At 38.3% G+C, this 18884-nt stretch overlaps 1 protein-coding gene across 2 annotated transcripts in view; it reads left to right on the forward strand.

The window, feature by feature from the left end:
* Positions 1 to 735: 735 nt before the first annotated feature.
* Positions 736 to 18884, forward strand: part of BMP5 (bone morphogenetic protein 5) — a gene marked incomplete at both ends in the record, with an annotated part of 53872 nt that continues 35723 nt past the window's right edge. For both annotated transcript variants that reach the window (XM_082481419.1, XM_082481420.1), the window contains one exon: positions 736 to 1219. In XM_082481419.1, coding sequence (XP_082337545.1) covers positions 736 to 1219 — 484 coding nt within the window. The remainder of the gene's footprint in view (positions 1220 to 18884) is intronic.

The following is an 18884-nucleotide window of genomic DNA, read 5'->3' on the forward strand; positions in this document are numbered from 1 at the left end:
GGGTTGTGCTTACATTAGTCTTTAGATCTCTCTTGAAGAGAGCTGTTATATTTGTGCCTGCTAGAGTTGGAAATAACAGCTCAGAAGCTGAAAAGAGTTGAATGGATTTACAGAAGGGTTTTTTTTGCGAGTAAATTCATGGCAACACATTAATTTGATTAGTACATGCTTTAGAATTACTTTACACTCAAGCGATTCAAAAGATGTTAAAGTTGTCACCAGGCTGCTGGACAAATATGTGTTACACCACCAAGGTACAGATCAAGACAAATCTGTGACTCAGGATTTTATCTTGGGAAGAGCGCAAGGTGTACGAAGAACTCAGAATAACGAGGGACGATAACTCTGGGAACTACAATGTGTCAGAAGAACAGCTCTTGCTAATACAGCACCCCACCAAAGACCTGGTTATCTAAGGTTTATATAGGAATGCCTAGGTCAGCTGACAAAATACTGGTCTTCTGCTCCATAAATGCAGAAAAAACGATAACAACAGTGGAAAATTGGAAGTCTGAATTTCAGCTTTCTTAGAAATAACTGCAACCTGACACATTCCATAATATTTAAACAGGGTGGGGGGAGAGAAATCACCAAAGATGTTACGTTTAGAGATGACATTGACATGAAGAATAGGTAAATTTTGTTTTTCAGCCACTGGGAAAGCAGACCTCATAGGAACTCAGAACAAGTAGGAGAAAAGATTTTTTTTTTTCCTTGTTCTTTTTCTTTTCAAAGATGAACCTAACTGCGCTCAAAGCTTTCGTGGGCTTGCTCTGGAATTGCTGGGTTCTGGTGGGTCACGCACAGGGAGGTTTAGGAGACAATCATGTCCATTCGAGTTTTATTTACAGGAGGCTGCGGAACCATGAGAGAAGGGAGATTCAGAGAGAGATTCTCTCTATCCTGGGTTTACCTCACAGACCCAGACCATTTTCACCAGGAAAGCAGGCTTCTTCTGCACCCCTCTTCATGCTGGACCTGTATAATGCCATGACAAATGAAGAGGACGCTGAGGAGCTGGAGTATTCACTAAAGGGATCAATGGCAGGGGAGAGCAGAGGGATACGGAAAGGATACCCTGCCTCTCCAAATGGATATTCGCGGAGAATACAATTATCTCGCATGACCCCTCTGGCCACACAGAATCCTCCCTTAGCCAGCCTGCACGACACCAACTTTCTGAATGATGCTGACATGGTCATGAGCTTTGTCAATTTAGGTAGGTGGAAAAATTTTTTGTTTCTGCTCTCTTTGGCAAACTGTTAGCCTGATCTGGAGAGGGGCAAACCTCTCGGCCGGACCGTAACCGGCAGGATTGGGTCCGGGCTGCTGTGCCACTGGTAAAAGAAAAGTCGTACTGATGGTAAAGTAGCTACGTTGTAGGTGGCCATGGAAAAAAGATTTTTCTTACTGTTTATATAAAGTCAGTTTCTATAACTCCCCTCTGCTGGCTTCTGTTTTCTTTCTTTCATTGATGTAATGAAAATTCTAGCCTTAGGCCAACTAACTCCTTTTTTTTTTTTTTAAATCTCAAAAAATCAAACACTTATGCCTATTGCTCGGTTATTTCCCTCACTGTTTTGCTTAAAGCCCAGACATGAACAAACATCAGTTGTTAATATTTTAAAGCCTAGAATGTTATGAAAAGGGAAAAGTTAAGCCATTTCCGAAAAGGAAAAAAAAGATTTCTTAGGTTATTTAGTTTTTTTTTTTTTTTTTCTGTTGGTAAGAGTCAGAGTTTTATTATCTTTTCAGCTGGATGGCTGGTTTTTAAATAATCTGTTGCTGTTTCTTTGTTATTTCTATTTAATAACCACAGACTGCGTTTTATTATACTGCCATGGTGCTCAGAGCCTGCAATGGTTCTTATTTTCTGTGTCATAAATAAATTAAATAACAAGTAGAGTATTAAACACCAGAAACATGCAAGCAAAGAATGCTTTTGAAAATGATATCAATTCAGACACAAAAACTGATAAAACTAAATTATATTGGCTTCAGAGTATAATAAACATGCTTACCAGTTACGCTGCTGTTAAAAAAGCAGTTACAGGTTTCTTTAATAGAAGGGAACTTAAATCTCATTAAGAAAGCTGCAAATAATTCATGAAATGTATTTATTATTTTTATAAGTATTTTAAATGCTGCAAGACTCATAAAGTTAGCTAAAAAAACCTTTTTCCTTTGATCTGAATAGCCAGAGATTTAATTGAAAACTTAAAGTTTCTCAATAAGCTGGTAAAGAATCTGATGAACTCTTGCTTTCCAGGATAATACTTTCTGTAGAAACTTTTTACACAATGGCACATTTTCCAAAATACCTTCAGATTATCACACCCTTTCTGTACCTTTTATGTCTACCAGGTCTTTAATCCTTGCTGCAGTATTAAAAGTGTTTCCAAACACTAAAATCCTCAACAACTCGAATTTCTAGGAAAATGACACTCTAGAGTTTAGTTGCCGTAATAATAAAATTACTTTTCATTAGTTGTGTGGCAGATAAGGTGTTCAATTCTGAGATCTTTTTTCTTAAGAGTAACATAGGTCCACGACTCTAAATACATTTGCTTGTTGCTCTTGCTCTTGAAACAGCAGACTAGAGAAAAAATGAAATCTCTGGTTTTTGTAAATTTGTTCCTCGTCCCTAAAAAGACTTGCATATTTTCCGTGTAGTACTTTTAAGTGATCATTGTATGCCTCGATTTACCCAGAGTATCTGGAGTCAGCTGAATTTAAAATGGCAATGTTGTAAAGGAAATAGGAAATGTTCTGATCTTCTAAGCATTAGTCAAGGCCCCGATCCTGCAAAAATTTTCCTTGAGTGTCCTGAGAAACGCCCTCAGTAAATATGTCTCAAACCATTTCATCAGTGGCCCGGAGAACTATTTACACGGGACTGAGCCTTTGATTTCATGAAACATCTCTGATTTCACGAGGACTTCTTGCAGTGCATGAGTAGAAGTCTTTGAAAGCTCAGTGTCAGATATGTCCTAGCCTGATCCTGCTGCGCTTCCCCAGACAAAAACCCTCTCTGGAAGAACACAAGTTTCCACTGAATGTTTTACCTTGACTGGGAAGTTTCTAATATTTGTCTCATTTTATTGGGAAGCCAGTGTCGCTTTAAGAAAGTAATTTTGCGAAGCTAAGGCTTATCTTACATTCGTAAACTGTGAAAACTGGGGGTGAGATGCTTTATTTTTCTAGTGATTATGATTAATAGACACTATTAACTTATAAAAAAAATACTGTGTAAATACCAGGTTTTGTTTGGCCTCTGTAAAATTAAAATGTGTCTCAGCCCTAAGCGAGTCTAAATCCTAATTCACTTCAAATGCCCTTCCATGCATGTTGGATGTTGTGGTTTATCACACATTCCACCGTGTAACATGCATAAGAAATATTGATGACCAATACAGATTAGCTTCAACATTTTTATTAAACAATCCTATGTTTCAGTATAATTAACATAAAAATGAAATAAATCACAGAAACAGGTAACCATTTTACGTGATTTATACAGCATAAGATCGTGACAGATGAGGGCAGGCTCTTTTAATGTACAATGGGGAAAAATATGCAGTGATAAGTGAATGCTAACACTGTTCCTTAAAATCAATAAATGCTGATGCAGCACAGTAATAACTCAACCGGTTTTAGATTTGAAGCCTCAGTCAACTTGCATAAAATTAATCTGCTCTGGAAATAGTATTCTCCATGTTCATACTTGCACACCATTAATTACATGAGGTGTAATTATAAAGCTTTATTAATCATCGTGATATTTTAAATTGAAACTTTTGTATATAGTTGTAGTCAGTTATAATAATTTAAGACATATATATTGAAACAAGAAATATGTAGCTGAGATGTTGGATACAAATTATTAAGCATAAGATTGAAAAGGCTGAATAAGATTAGAAAGTCAAGTAACAAAATAGACAAGGACAAATAATTTTATGTTAAAGAATAAGAATTGAAACTCATATGCTAATTTTGATAAAACTCAACTTGTCAGAGTTGCAAATACCTCACTTTCAAAAACAAATTTAAAAAAATAATCATCAAGGGAACTGCAATTATAATTCTGTCAAGCAACCAGGGAGAAAAACAAGACTGCATTTGCCTCTCCTGAAGTTAAAATTGTAAACACCTGCTCTTTATCCTGGAATTTATACCAGAATTTCCATCTCTTTCCTTCTTGAAAGATACGACGAGGCAGACTATATCTTGTCCTATATTTTGTATAAGGCTGTGCGCGTTGGCAACTCTCCATAAATATTGATGAGTGTAACAGAAGAGTTAACTGGGGTTGCTCCAGCAGTCAAAGAATAAATCCTCCACTAAATACACAGGGGTTTTCAAAGATCTGATTATATCACCTACAAGTTCAGGACTTTGTTTTCCTCCCTGGGTGTTTTTTTATCCTGTTGTTAGATTTTATTATATTGTTGCAAAGCCCTGACTGTTCAGAGTTCTGGCATCTTCTTTTTGGCCCGTCTCCCAAAATGACATATATAGGATACCTTGTTCCTCAGAGAACAGGCAAATAATACTCATGTAGTCCTACTCACTTTTCTGCTCACTCAAAATTTCGTTAGGGAAGGACTTTGTTAAGATAAATGTTAGTGTTCCCACTCTTCACCTCTCACCAAAAGAAGGGGACTGAATAAAAAAATATGTACATGACTGAGGGTTGGAGAAACAGCAGCACTTTTACAAACAACATTTAAACATTTCAAGGGCTGAATTTTCCATCAGCATCAAAGCGATCATTAAATCCACTGTACTTAAGTGTTCCTTCTCATGCAATTCAAATGGTCTCTATTTTCATTTTGTGTTTACAACACATCTGTAAATTTTTCTCTAAACAGACAGCTGCATTTGCTAAGCAACTCTGTTTTCTCTCTCCATATTTTCCTATGAATTGATATGAACTCTCTATCAGATAGGGGATAAATGTACACAAGTTTTGTGGTTTTCCGTTATGTTTTCTTTCTTAGCACATAAAATTAATTTCAAAACCTCAAATGTGAAGACCACTATAAAATTTGTGACCCTGACTTACGCATGCCAATATAAAGAAGGATACAATATTATGGAGATTTTTAAAATAACCAACACACCCCAGAATGACACCTTTTCTTCTTCACACACAATGTGATTCTGCAATCTTAGTTATAACAATCTTCAAACCACACGTGCTGTGATCAGTTCTTAAATCAGACGCTGAAATCAAAGGAAATTTTGCCTGTTTGAGGCACAGAGGACTGTTCATCTTTCTCCAGCTTCTTTACCCCAAGTTTGTACGCTGCCTTGAAGATTATGTTCTTCTTTAAAACCTGAATCACTAAGCACATACATAAATTCACAAGATTTACAGCCCATTGTGTTCATCGGAGAATGCTAACATGGCAGAGAACAACTTTTATACAGCTACTTTGAGAAACCTACAGCACATCAATCCGCACCAAATACCTGTAAAAATATATTTTCGTTGCGCGCGAAAAAGAAAGGATTCCTAACTGCAATGAGACCTTGAGTGTATATAGTAGCTAGTTTCTTAAATTAAACTAATTCAGTTTCTACAACCTTCTACTCACAGCTAACATATCATCAGCGAGGGATATGGAGTGCTAAGCTATAAAATGCCAGGAGCTGCGGAAGGGGAGCTGGGTTTGAAGGATACACGCAAAAAGGCCTCAGGATCATTAACTTCTCTCCTCGAAGCTCAGGAATAAGCACACTTTCTTTCTTTCTTTTCCACTGGATTTCAGATGTCGCTGTCTTAATTTTAACCTTACATGAATTTCCTTGGCTGTGGTACAGCTTTAGTCCCTAAAATGCAGGCTTCTAATGAAAATATTGACACAGGCTTAACTGAAGCGACGGAAATAGTGCTATTATCTTGCCTTGGACAGAGGGATGCTATTACAGAGATAAAACTTGTTAAATAACAAATAGACCCCACATCTTTAATTGAGGAGCTGGATCAATACTGAGAAAAAATGAGAAAACATTTGTGAAGTTTTTTTGAATGGAAACCCAAAGTCAATAACGTGGCATTTTTCACTCTTTTACATAAACTGTAAAGCAAATTAGATCAAAGCAGGTTTCATTTAATCTTCACCCAAAGTAGATCTCACTTGGCATCTTGAAATCCTAAGATTTTTCTCCCTTAACAAAATTTTCATCACCCAGTCAGTGAGTTGAACTAATTTGTTGTGTCCTGGGTACACAATCAGGCATTAAAACAACCTATTAATGATGAAATAATTTTACATGATCAAATGAAATATTAAGACATCTTTTTGCACAATAGGTTTATTTATTTCTAGAACAAAATGACTTCACCCACACAATGATATTCCCTAAAAATCCTCACCCAATCCTTAGAATCCTTTAGGCAGTTTTAACCAATTTTTGGGCGATGACAGAGCAGGTTGTTAAGGATTGTTTTTAATTTTGAGCAAGAAATATTCTCCATATTCCTTTTTGGAATTACAATACATTTGTTGTTTTATATTGAAATATTTTATATTTCCTTTGAAATCTCTCTTGTTACATGAACCTTATGAACTATATAGCTCTACCTCAAAATAGGTTTGTGTGTGATCCATAAGTATCATCTAACAAAATAATGTTTTTATAACTGTCAATTAATTTTTTTGCCAAAGTTAACACTTTAAATCCAAGTAAATTATTGTATCTACCCAGCCAAAAAAATGTCAAGCTCTCCATTAACTGGGGTATAAAACTGTCTGACTTTCCTTGCCGACAGATTTGAAAGAAATTGCAGATAACTGAAGAGAAACTGATTTAGCAGATGGTTAGACGTGCATGGTGAAAAGCTATATAGATGTATGGATATATATAAATACATATTATTATTAATATTTTTCCCATTGGGAAGAACGGCTGACCCAGTTCCGCTTCTTCTTTAGAAAGTGCTCCTTTCCAGACTAAACACAGACTTTGGGTGGGGTTGTGGGGATTGTATGTATTGTACAGTACATATTTTCCCAGGAAAACACAATCTTGGAGTGACTCTGGCTAGCCATGAAAGAGAAAGAGGGAAGCTTGTGGAGGCGCCTCTGTGCAGAGGGTATTAGGGGAGGAATCCGCCTGCCATGGAGTGGATGGAGAGCCTCTTGGTTCTCTTCCTAAACCCCGGGGTATTTGCTTAAATAACAGGACGCTTTGGCACATACGTGATCTCCCACACTTATTGCTCCTGTTATTATTTTCTCCGAATGTTAAATCATGCAAAGAATTTTACCATGGCTACCTGCCTACTTACCGCCTGAGTTATGGAGGTAATTACGACACGGGCAGTTCCTTTTTCTTCTCTTTTTAGCCACGGCGGTTCCTTTCAGCTCGCTTTCATAGGCCCACAAACTAATAGACTTTTGCAGAAAATTGATTGATTACAGTCTGATCATTCTAGGTGTCATCTGGTGTTTCCACATAGCTGAGAATGAACAGTTTATGAAGTGCCAATTGCAGCCTCCAGCTAAAGAAAGGCTCCCCAGGGCTTCGGGAGAGCTCTGGCTGCTACCAGACTTTATAATTATTTCCCACACTTTTCCCCATCCTCTCTGACTTGTCCTTTCCCTTGTCTCTAACCCCCGCCGTCTAGGCAGGGTCAGTGAACTTTAATTTTATGTCAGTGGCATTTGGCTGCAGAAGGGATTAAAGGCCAAGAATGGGTGAGACTAGGCGACAGCGCGGGAGATGGAGAGGGAAGGAATGAGAACAGGCATGGGAGAAAAATGGCAAAGCACAGACCAAGCCTTACAAGGGAGGACAGCCCTCTTCTCAGTAGGCAACAGCCAGCGTGCGGGGCTGGACTCAGACCTGCGGGACATGGGAAAGGTTCACAACAGAGAAAGCGTCTCTGTAGGAACTGGTGTGACTGGGACAGTTAATCCCGCTCCTCTGTGCTTCACGTGGAGAGTGGTATTGTAGCACTGGGAGCTTTTCCCAGGCCAGTAGAGTTACAAAAGTGGAGGGAAGATCATCACAGTAGGGAGACCATGCATATAGATAGGGAAAGGGCAAACCCAAGATACAAGGAGGGAGAATATGATAAACATAGATAATGTGCAAATGAAAGATAAAATAAGTCTGGGTATAAGTTTCTTCTAGTGAACCTTGCAGGTGAAGGAGGCATTTTCCTTCTCAACCCCTGGTGGCAGGGCGACTACCTCAACCTCCCCAAGCGCATGGCTCCCCAGCCAAAACTTTTCATCCTTGCAAAATAAAATGCAGCTCCCCCCACCCTTCAGTATGTGCGTGCAGGGAGTACACAGACGGGCTACTAACATTTGCAGCCATAAATAACGTAGAAGCTAGCTTTTAAAAACCGCAGGTTAAAGGATGAGGGCTGCCATGACGCACACAGAGAGGTTGAGATCAGAGGAGCAGCTAAAAGGGGTCGGGAGAAACAATGAATCCCCTTGTTCTGAGTCATATTTATGAGTGCTCCATTGCACCTTAAGTTCATATTTTATTGGGTAGGCCATGGGGTTTCCCCATTTGCTCATCTCTTAAAATAACACCCCCGGTTAAAATTTCCTATAAAACACAGAAATGCTACAGCAGGCAGAACTTGTCAACCCTGACAACTACATTATTTAAGTTTGTGGGTGGGGTACACCAAGCAGGAGCTGGTTTGTTTTTTTACTGAATTATAAATTTGTTTCTGTACAAAAAATGACTGTGAAACAAGTAGAAAAGGAGAGGTTTTACCGCTCAGCTCTCCACTCAGAATCTTCCCACTGTTATTGAGAGATGCTCCAAAAGGTGGATCTGAATGTTTAGTTCCCAGCTCTTTTTGAGCAACTGCTCCAGTGCAATAGACCAAGAACATGTTTTTTTCGGCCACTATTATACAACCCAATGGCATGTGTGGTACTTTGCCAGAACACAGCTTTACTTTTATCCCCACTGTAATTCAGGGCAAACTGAGACAACAATTGTTAATGACTCAGAGTTTAGAAAACTAATCAGGACAGCTCGTGATGGTACATGATATGTATTCATAGTTGACAACCAGTGGCTTTGCAGAAGCAAAATTCCACCTAATTCTCTTTTCGGAGGAGAATCAGAAGGAGATAGGAATTTGAATAACCAAAGCTTCTGTTAGGCATGTTTTTATCTGACCTAGTAATATTATCAGTTCAGACCCCATGAGAACCTAAGGGTCTTTTCCAACCTCAATGATTCTGTGATTCTACCCCTTTGTGGACTGTGTCTATTAAATTAAATTACTGTTGTTCTAATTCTCATGTATTTGACCGTAGTCAAATTAATGATGCTATATTCATATTATCTGGAAAAGCTGTGCCCATAATCCAGAGTAATTATTATAAATTAATAACAATTTGTCTAGCCATATACATTAAAAACATCCTTTTTTAAAAAATGAGGGGGAAATACAGGTGGGGTATTAAACTATAAGGTACTTCAAAATAATTTCAAGAAGATACTGTGTTGGTCTTTTACAATATGGGTGACAGCATTTTTGGAGGTAGAGGTCTTAAATTCTGCCCTGGCAAACCTAAACTACAGAAGAGGAAAGGGCAGGGACACGGAATGATTTGTGAGTCTGATTTTGGATGGCACCTGATGGCTCCTGGTGCCTGGAGCCATGGGATTCTAATGGTACGGTTTGCAAAGATGTTAGCCGAGGAATCAAAATAGTGGGCAAACAGTAGTGTGGATGATAAAGCCGCGGGACCAAGAGCAAGCACAGCGTACAACGCCATGACAGCTGTAGTCTTTGTGGTGATTTATGGTGGCTGAGATCCAGCAGGAGCATAGCTATGGGAAGGTTGTTCCCAAGGTTACCTCAGCTGGGGTATCTGTCAATAACTACAAGTCATAACATGCTAGTCATCCCGAAGGTTAATCTGCTACTCCTGACCAGGTTACTTTCCTGCCTCTTACATGAAATGTGTGCAAATATTTTGCAGTGAGTCTGTCTTGGCCCCAGCCTAGCCTAAACCTGAAAGTCGGAGAGTGAAATATCTGAGCAGCCAAATAGGAAAAAGCTGAAGAGCCTCAGATGGAGAAGAAAACCAGTATGCCTCTCTTTACCAATCCATAAAATGAGGATGGCCAAATACTTTTGTGTTCATTTTCATTTCTGTGCGCTCTTGCTCTTTGACCTTGTCGAGCACTGGAATGGCTTTCTTTTTGCAAAGCCTCTTTTTACTCTGGCTGTGTGCTCTGTAAAATATTTCCCTCCTAAGAGCCTCCCAACACCTTGCGTTTTCTCATGGTGATCTCAAGCGTTATTTTAGAAAGGGCTAAAAAAACCCCTTCTATAAGGGCAACAAATCTATTTACAGGCAGTTTTACAAAATAATAAAAAAGAAAAAGAATCACTGGAATTAAAGCACCAAAACTGAGATTTGAGATCTGATGCAAGGAAGAGCTGACGTGTGGTTAGTCTAGCTCTGGTTCTCAGAACATAGACTTGTGTTTCTCTGAGGCATGTGCGCATGTGTATCAGTCTGTGTGCATGGCTTTGTGTGTGTAATATAGAAAGCATGTAAATCTCTTCAGTTTTAGCCATTGGGATTTTTTCCCCCTTAAATCATAATATTCTTTCCCATCAATACTATGTGGCTTTAGCAGCCCTGACCTTTCAAGCTGCCTCTTTGGGCCAGCGTTTATCAGATGACCGTTTGACCTCCTTGTTAATTGTACTTAATTACATCCTGTTGTAACATTTTGAAATAAGGAGGAGAGTTTATGGATCTGCTCCAAAGAGCTGAAGAGCAAAACGGCAGCAGAATTCAGTGGTATGAGGTGCTGAGTAATCTCCTAGTTAGGTCAGTAAGAGCTGTGCCTTGACCAGTTGATTGCAAAATTGGATCCTTAAACTGTTCCTTTTCCATTTAGGATCCTTGGTACTCCTGAGAATGAAAATCATACGTTTTTCTTTGTTCTGAGCAGGGCTTCTCCTCTCTGATTCTCAGCTTGGAGCTGTCTCCAAAAAGATCAAGGAAGGAGTGAGAGGCCTATCAACAGTACTGCAAGGGCTGAAGTTCCCATATGATGATATAAAAGACACAAGCCTCTGTTGCCACAAGTGAACTCTCTGTGGTTTTCCAAAACTTCAGGGTTTCTTATGCTTCCCTAGAATTGCCAGTTCCCATGAGCTTTTGGGGAGCTGTATAATGTTTGCTATGAGATTTTCTGTGCGTTGATGATTTATGGGCACATCTAAGGATTCATTAAACAGCAGCAATTATCTCCTGTAGCTGCAGAAAAACAAAAATGAAAACAAATCAACATCCAGAAACAGATGCAGTGCTTGAAAAAGACTCAGAGAGCAACTTCAAACACCTCCTATTTTATAATGCTTTTCATATAGCTGATGGCTTTTGAGACACATGGGCTTGACCATAGCGCTTCTCATCTCACTAAAGATGATACATATATATGCTTCCTCTACTGTTGTTGTTCCATAGCTCACTTTCCACCAACTTGATTTATAAGATTATAGAAAACTTGATTTCCTAAAACGAATGAAGATAAAAAGGAATAGAACCTATGAAATGATTGATTCCAAGTGAAAATCTAGTCCCAAGTCTGTAAGGATCACAAGGCGAAAGAATCAATTTTATTTTATTAAAGCACTGATAATTAGACTTATTGGAGAATGAAGTGCCCTGAAGAATTAATTGCTTGTAGTAGTAAACTGCACATAATTATGGCATTATTGTAAAAGGTTTATCATTGGCCATGAGTCATAATCTAGATAAAAAAGACAAGTTACTTGCTGTTGTGCTGCAAGACTCTAGGCTGACACAGTACTGCCCTGATTATCACTACAAAGTGAACAGTACTCTTGTGAAAGCTAAAAATCTGTACTAAGTCTTTCAGGTAGCAAAGGTTAAACCTACAGTTCAGCTACATACAATTGCACTTACATAATGTTTTTTACATGTTGATTTAAGTTACAAGCTTATATGATTAAAAATGAAACAGAGTTTGATGAATATCATAGTAAGTTATTCAGAAATCATAATGTTTAAATACTCTTTGGTGTTAAGCAATAATAAGTATAACTGAAATCATACAATTAAATATGATGACTTTCAAGGAGGCCTGGTTATTTTTTCAGAATTTTGAGACTTACGTGCAATGTGACACAATATAGTATTGTTTATGAATGTAGTTTAAAATTAGGTATTAGTTAAGATTCAGGTTCTTGCTTCTCTTTGATTCCTTGGTGTGCTTTTTTACTAATGTCATCTTAGAGTTTTCAAGACGAGTATCTATTTTAACCATGGGGTCTTAAAGAAGTAATATTTTTAAATCACTTCTTAAACTATTGAATTAATAATCAAGTTTACTGAGGCTGCATATCATATTGAGATCACATTTACAAGGAGATGAACTTTTATATATATAAAATTTTTAATTTAAGTAAATATATTTTAAATAATAATATTTCATAAAATGTGTATGCATATATATTTTATTTATATATATGGTAATGGAAAATCCAGATACAGTTTATGCTATAGAGTGAATACCACTTGAGTGGTATTCATGTTCATGATCGAGCTCATGTGGCAATTGACTGCGTCACAATGGAGGGAGTAACATCATTAAGATTAACAATATATCACCCCCATTTTGGTTTCCCAGAGGCTGTGTTTTGCTTCCTCCATTTTTGTACATATTCCTTAGAAATGGAAAAAGTACAAAGGATGTGCTTACTAACACGTGTGCGTGTACAGGAGAGAGCTAATGTAAGAGGGGTTCATCACAGGACTCAAATCAATGAAACAGGCACACCCGTGAACGGAAAACTTGGGTCCATGGGCACAGATCCCAAATAATTTATGACCTGTTCATCCTGTGTTTACATTGATATCTGCTGCTGTACAGGAATTAAGCTTCTTTTATTAATGTTATATCACCTTGGGTCAATGAGATTTACCGTGGACTCCATTAAACCATGCTGCTTCAGCTTGTCTGCAGGTGGGGAGTATGCTCTCATCAAAGTGGGAATGAAAGCAAGCCCCCAAAAGAAGAGTCTGTGATGCTTCCAGTTGTGGGGATGGGCAACCAATGGTTCTAAATTACTTGAAAAAGATAACCAGGTCTACCACCAAAGATTAGGGCAGTAGTCACCTCTAGCCCTAGTAGAAACAAAAGTTTAGGCCAAACATCTGCACAGGCAAAGGCTGATCAGATGCTGTAAACCGCATGCCAAATTTTCTTAATGGTGTTGTACCAAAAAGGTTGCATTTGAAATAAAAGGATTATGTTAGTGGTCAGGTTCCCACTCCCTGCTCATTCTTACCCTCTGCTTAGAAAGACACCCAAATTTTGTCTAAGACACATCAGGTCAATTAGTAGGAGTGGAGAGAAGCCAATATTGCATAATAAGAGCTTCAGGAGACCATCTTTCCCGTTCCAGAGATGTGTTACACCTACAGATTCCTCCACAATGAGCCTGAGTATTGTGTTTGTTGGTAACTTGGTGAGGAATATAAGAAATGCAGTCCCAGGTGGAATAACAGTGAAAATTAAGGAATGATACGAGCATGTATCATGGGCAACCAGCTCTAGGTGGCCCTGCCTAAGCAGGGGGGTTCGAGCTCATGACCTCCTGGGGTGCCTTCCAACCTCAGCCATTGTGACTCTGTGACAGAACGGTTACAGAGAAAGGGGATCTTACTCTTGACTTATACGTTGACATCAATGATTCCTACTTTTCTCTTTTTTGTTTTTTTGAGTGGAGTAATGATCTTGCTCAGACAATTATTGGATGAACAGTTCTATGTGCTCAAAGTGTCATGCTTTTTCTTTCTACTTTGGAAATTGTTTTCTTGCATTTGATGTCATTTTGAGATTCCTGTGTCTCTCTTCCCAAGTCTGTCCAAAGTAACCTGCTGCGAGGGATCACCACCTATTGTCATGTTACTTGGAGCTAATCTGAGCTCTTTCATGGCACAAATATTTTTTTGTGAAGACTGCTTTTCCTTTCCTCTGGCAGTGCAGGTGTAATGCTAGATGGCCAACCCAGAGATCTTTTAATTCACCAACAATTAGTGAGTTTCTGAGAAAGGGTCGAAATGTTCATTAACTTAGGTAAGATTCAAGTTTCTTTCAAGGTGTTTTTTCCTTGGGATTTATTCCGTATGGGGGGTTGTATGTAGGTGAAATAATCTGTCTTTACAAGAATAAATCATGATCAGATCAGACTACCGGAGCTGCAGAGCAGAGGGTGCAGTTTGAATCAGTATAACAAGCTGTTAAAATCACAGCCAGCTCCCGCACCGGCCGTTAAAGCCTGCTGTCGGAAAGTGCCACTCCTCACCACCGCTGGCCAGTTTTCTGGCTCCTCTTCCTCCTCATCTTCCTCCCGTTTGCCCCCAGGTGTAATGTCTAGGAGGGCCCGTCCCCGCTGAGCTTCTGGCCCCATAACTCTGTTTCTCAGCTCCACTGCTCAGGCTCTCTCAGGTAGGTCCTTGGTGTTGGCCCATACCAAGCAAGCACAGGGCAAACCTTCAAAATGAGGGCTAACGATTTGTATAAGATCAAATTCCAGTCTCTTCACATTTTTATTTTTTAAGTTGATGACTCAGTTAGTACAGTGATTAGCCCGGTATACACTTTTGCACACAAAGTATAAATCTGAGGAACTCTGAATTCAGTTGAGCCATGTTCAGAGACTAGCTAAGCGCATGGCCTGTGATCAGCCACTTTTTGCAATTGTATTTAATATCCTATCTGTAATACAGCATATCAAAACACTTTTTAATTTATTATATGTAATAAGGCATTTTTCTACTCTCTAAATGAGATGTTCTTGAGGGTTTCCTTCCTCATCGTTGTTACAGCTGGACTGTTTTTTTATGGAATGTTTGGCCAGTGTTAATGGATATGAGTAACATTAAAATACCCAGATGTGAGCACAGGGTAAGCAGAAAATAGTACCTATCCAGTCGTATCCAGTTTGACACACAGACACAGCTTCCATGGAAGCATTTCCAACAAATTCCACAGTGGGAAATGGATGCAGTTCGTTAGACGACCTGTGTGAATGGTAAATGGCGGAGTGACTTGCCGCCTCTGGGTGGAAGTGAGCAGAGGGTTAACGTGAGCAGGAACTAAGGAGATGTGGGAAGATAGAATGGGCTTTAATGTTTAGCTTTTACTCCCCTGCCACTTGCCCTGTGATGATATATGCCCTTTCACCCTTCTCAGAAGTTATGTTCCATCTGTATACTTTTACAGTGTCAAAACAGTTATAACTTACACCTATTTTCTGACCATGGCATCCCAGAGGTATAACTTTTGTTCCTATTCAGTTGCAGCTGAACCCAAGAGAGATCTTTTTTTCTGTCATTTGTTAACCTTGAGGTTGTGTTGATCTGACATCCTGACTTTCACACACAGCCAGAAACCTGGGAATAATTGTTAGTTTTCTTTGTGACGATCTGTGATTAGAGAAAAACAACATTAAATACGAGAAAAATTGGAAGTCTATTGATAGATGATATCAAAATGTACCGGCTTTGCCAAAGCCCAGGCAAAATAGACATCACTGAAAATGCAGACAAAATTAACAAGCTCTGGCATCGTGGTGTAAGGATTAGCTAATTTATCTATGTATCAGCTCAAAACTACATAACACAGTGTTCTTTTCTCAGGTCTGTTTTTTTCTTTCAAGTAAAGATTTATCACTGATGGAAACGGACACCATTGAAAGCCTAGTGGATATGCAATTTTAAAATAAGTATTTCAGATTGGAGTGCCTTTGTGATATAGTGTGACTTAAAACAATGAAGAAATCAGAGGGTCTGTACTTGTTACATTCAAAATAGCAAAGTGCATGTAATTTTTTTCTTCATTGCCTCCTCCCAGACCCTTGGTTGCGATGCTGCTCTCTTTTGGCACACATTACTACTGACAGCACAAAACAGATCCAAATGCGACCTGTTACTGTAAATTCTAGAAGCTGTGACCAGATGGAATTTCAGTTTTTAAATGTATGGAAGAAGAGTCAGCTCAGATTCATTCTACCGCTGTTAGTCGAATTAAAAAGACATATATGCAGTGCATCTTTTGTTGTGCTTCATGCTACAGCTGAACAACTTGGAGTGAAAGTTTTGCATTTGGGAGGTTGAAGGATACAGTGCATTATACTGTTGAAACCAGAAGAAAAATTAGATTTCGAGGAATCATTTTGTCAACTATCTTTTATATTAGGATCGTGATAATACCCAGACTTAAACTCTCATAATTCTGTTCACTTTCAAAACTCAATCTCTTTATTCTGGTTACTTCCTACTGTTACATTGGCCAGGATCAAACCAGCCTAAGAAAAGCAGGGTGTTGCTTTTCTACTTATTATTCTGTATTAACAACTGAAAGCCTTCCAGCATTTAATTATTATTGGAGCAGCTGCAGCGTAGCACTTGTTTTGACTTGTTGAGGAAGTGCATTTGACTTGGAAGACACAGAGAAGAGTAAACTGAATGAATAACACATGTTTACCAATGAATTTTTCAGCAAAACATTGGCTATTGAATGAAGACCAGCAATTTCATTAAAACATCTATTTTATGCATATTTCGGTGTCAAGTAACAAGAGGGCATCACAGGTAATCTCATGGTGTACAGAACTCCTGGGAGATTATGCGTGAGAAAGCTGAGCTCAGTTGTGCCTCCTTGGTAGAGGCATTTCTTTAGGTCTGTGCTTATAAAAGTTGCTGGCAGGCACTGGTATATGGTTCCTGGGAAGTCCTCCCTGTTCGAGGTGAATGCTGAGAGCTTTTAATTACTTACTGAGCTCTAATTCTTACAAGAATTCATGAAAAAAAAAAAAAAAGATTCTTTTACATATTCACTTCTATTCTACCATGTTTTTGTAACTTCCATTTTTTGCCTAACTGCTGCCCACCACTTACTAAAGTTGAATACATTGCATGTACGTTTTGAGGAAATAAGAAAGTAGAAATCACACAATGTCAAAGTCCATCTTCGTAATAACCTAGTGTTTAAAAAAATTTTGTCTTTTTCAAATGTGTATTTTGTTAATTGGTAAGAATCTATCAGATCTTATTGAGTACAACAACAAAATTAAAAACTTAGAATTTTAATAAAGAACACTGCTTTCCTGGTCATTCTCAAAAGATGTAATACTAAATGCTTGCGTAATATACATGAATATTCTAACTTATATTTTTATAAAGTATGGGATATTGAAATACATTTCTTTTGTGAGAGATAAAGAAAGAAAACCAATATGTACTTGAAAAAAGTCCAGGCAGTCTATTCTTTCTTTTTTTTTTTTAATTATGGTTTTCCTTTTTGTTCTTGCTTTAGATTCCGTTGCAGTCACTGAAGGTTTTCTCATTGACTTTATCTTGACTTGAATTACATACAGTTCAGTAATTCTGTGCAATTATGGAAGGGATATTCTACCATTAAAATCTGGATTCAATATACAATAGATGATTTTTCATTTATTGAAACTGCCAGTAACTGCAGAGTATTTCGTCAAACAATTTCAAACTGTCTCTAATTTAGTTAAGCAAAATAGCCAAATGTTGCTCATTGATGTCAGTAACTGACTGAAAATAAAGAATTTAGTCAAATAACTCTAAATTTACAGCAGTGTAACTTGCTTCAGAATATGACCTATCAAGCTTTCTGCTTTCTGTTTTAATAAGAAAGTATATTTTATGTAAAAGTAATTTACATCATTCTTTCAAAACCACATCTGTAAATCTATAATTACTTTAAATACAACCAGTCTAATAATAATAAATACAGAGAAACTCAAATATACAGCACCGCAATAAAGCAGTTCTTTAGGAACAGAACTGTTGCAATGAAAAAAAAGTCAAGTTTCTGCAGACTTACCCTCCCTATTTAAGCAAAATTCTTACTGATTACAGAAATAGTTTTGCCTCAGTCAGAAGGGGATCAGAATCTGGATTAATATTTTGACAATGAGTTTTGTGGTTAAGATAGGATATGTGTGAAATGTAGTTTTGGGGAAACTTATTTCCTGCTCATGGGCTTTCGGTATGAGTTGATCCATTTTGATGGGAGATGAGTTCTCAAAAGATGTCAGTTCTGAAGGTAAATTTTGAACATCCCCGCGATACATGGACAGGCACGACTGAAGTCTGTGCAATGTATTTTCCCACCTCAGCCTGGGGAAGGGAAAGGAGGGAAATGAAGGGTTATTAAGCCTAAATCACCCATTTTTGCTTACTACTGGCTACAGAATAATCAGGGGGGGACCAGCCCACCCTCACTCTGCTGATGAAAATAGGTAAAAAGAAATGCAGAAGATGTGGTACTAAAAGGAGAACAAGCCAGGGGGCATAGGGCTCTGAAGCTTTGTAGTTAAAACACTCAGGTGAATGATTATACAGTAAATGCCTAATATTAAATGAATAAAAAAAAAAAATCAGATATGGGAACAAAAACTTATTTCATTCTCATTTTGACACCAGCCCCTGCATTTCTTCTGTGCAGTAGCCCAGGATATCCCACCGCCGGACTACTCGGCATCCTGGATGTTAGGACGTGGTCATCGAAAGCAGCTGATAGGGATTGAAATGTCCTTTGACTGAGCCAGGGCTATCTCTTAGTCCTATTCTCTGAAACTGCAGATGACTAAAGGGGAAATGTAGATAAACTCCTCTGTTCTTCTTACTGGCTGGTGCAAGACAGTTGACCCTTAACAAACAGAAGTGTCTCTCCACTGCCTGTATCAGGCAGCCGTCTCTGGTGTCCGAAATAATCCTGTAAAGACAGGTGACTATTTTTATCAGTTTCAGTGCCTAACTCAAAATAGATTTCCTGAGTCTGGATCGGATTCTTACCATTCTATA

Source organism: Vanellus vanellus (assembly GCF_965231255.1).
Source record: "Vanellus vanellus genome assembly, chromosome: 3".
Lineage (NCBI taxonomy): Eukaryota > Metazoa > Chordata > Aves > Charadriiformes > Charadriidae > Vanellus > Vanellus vanellus.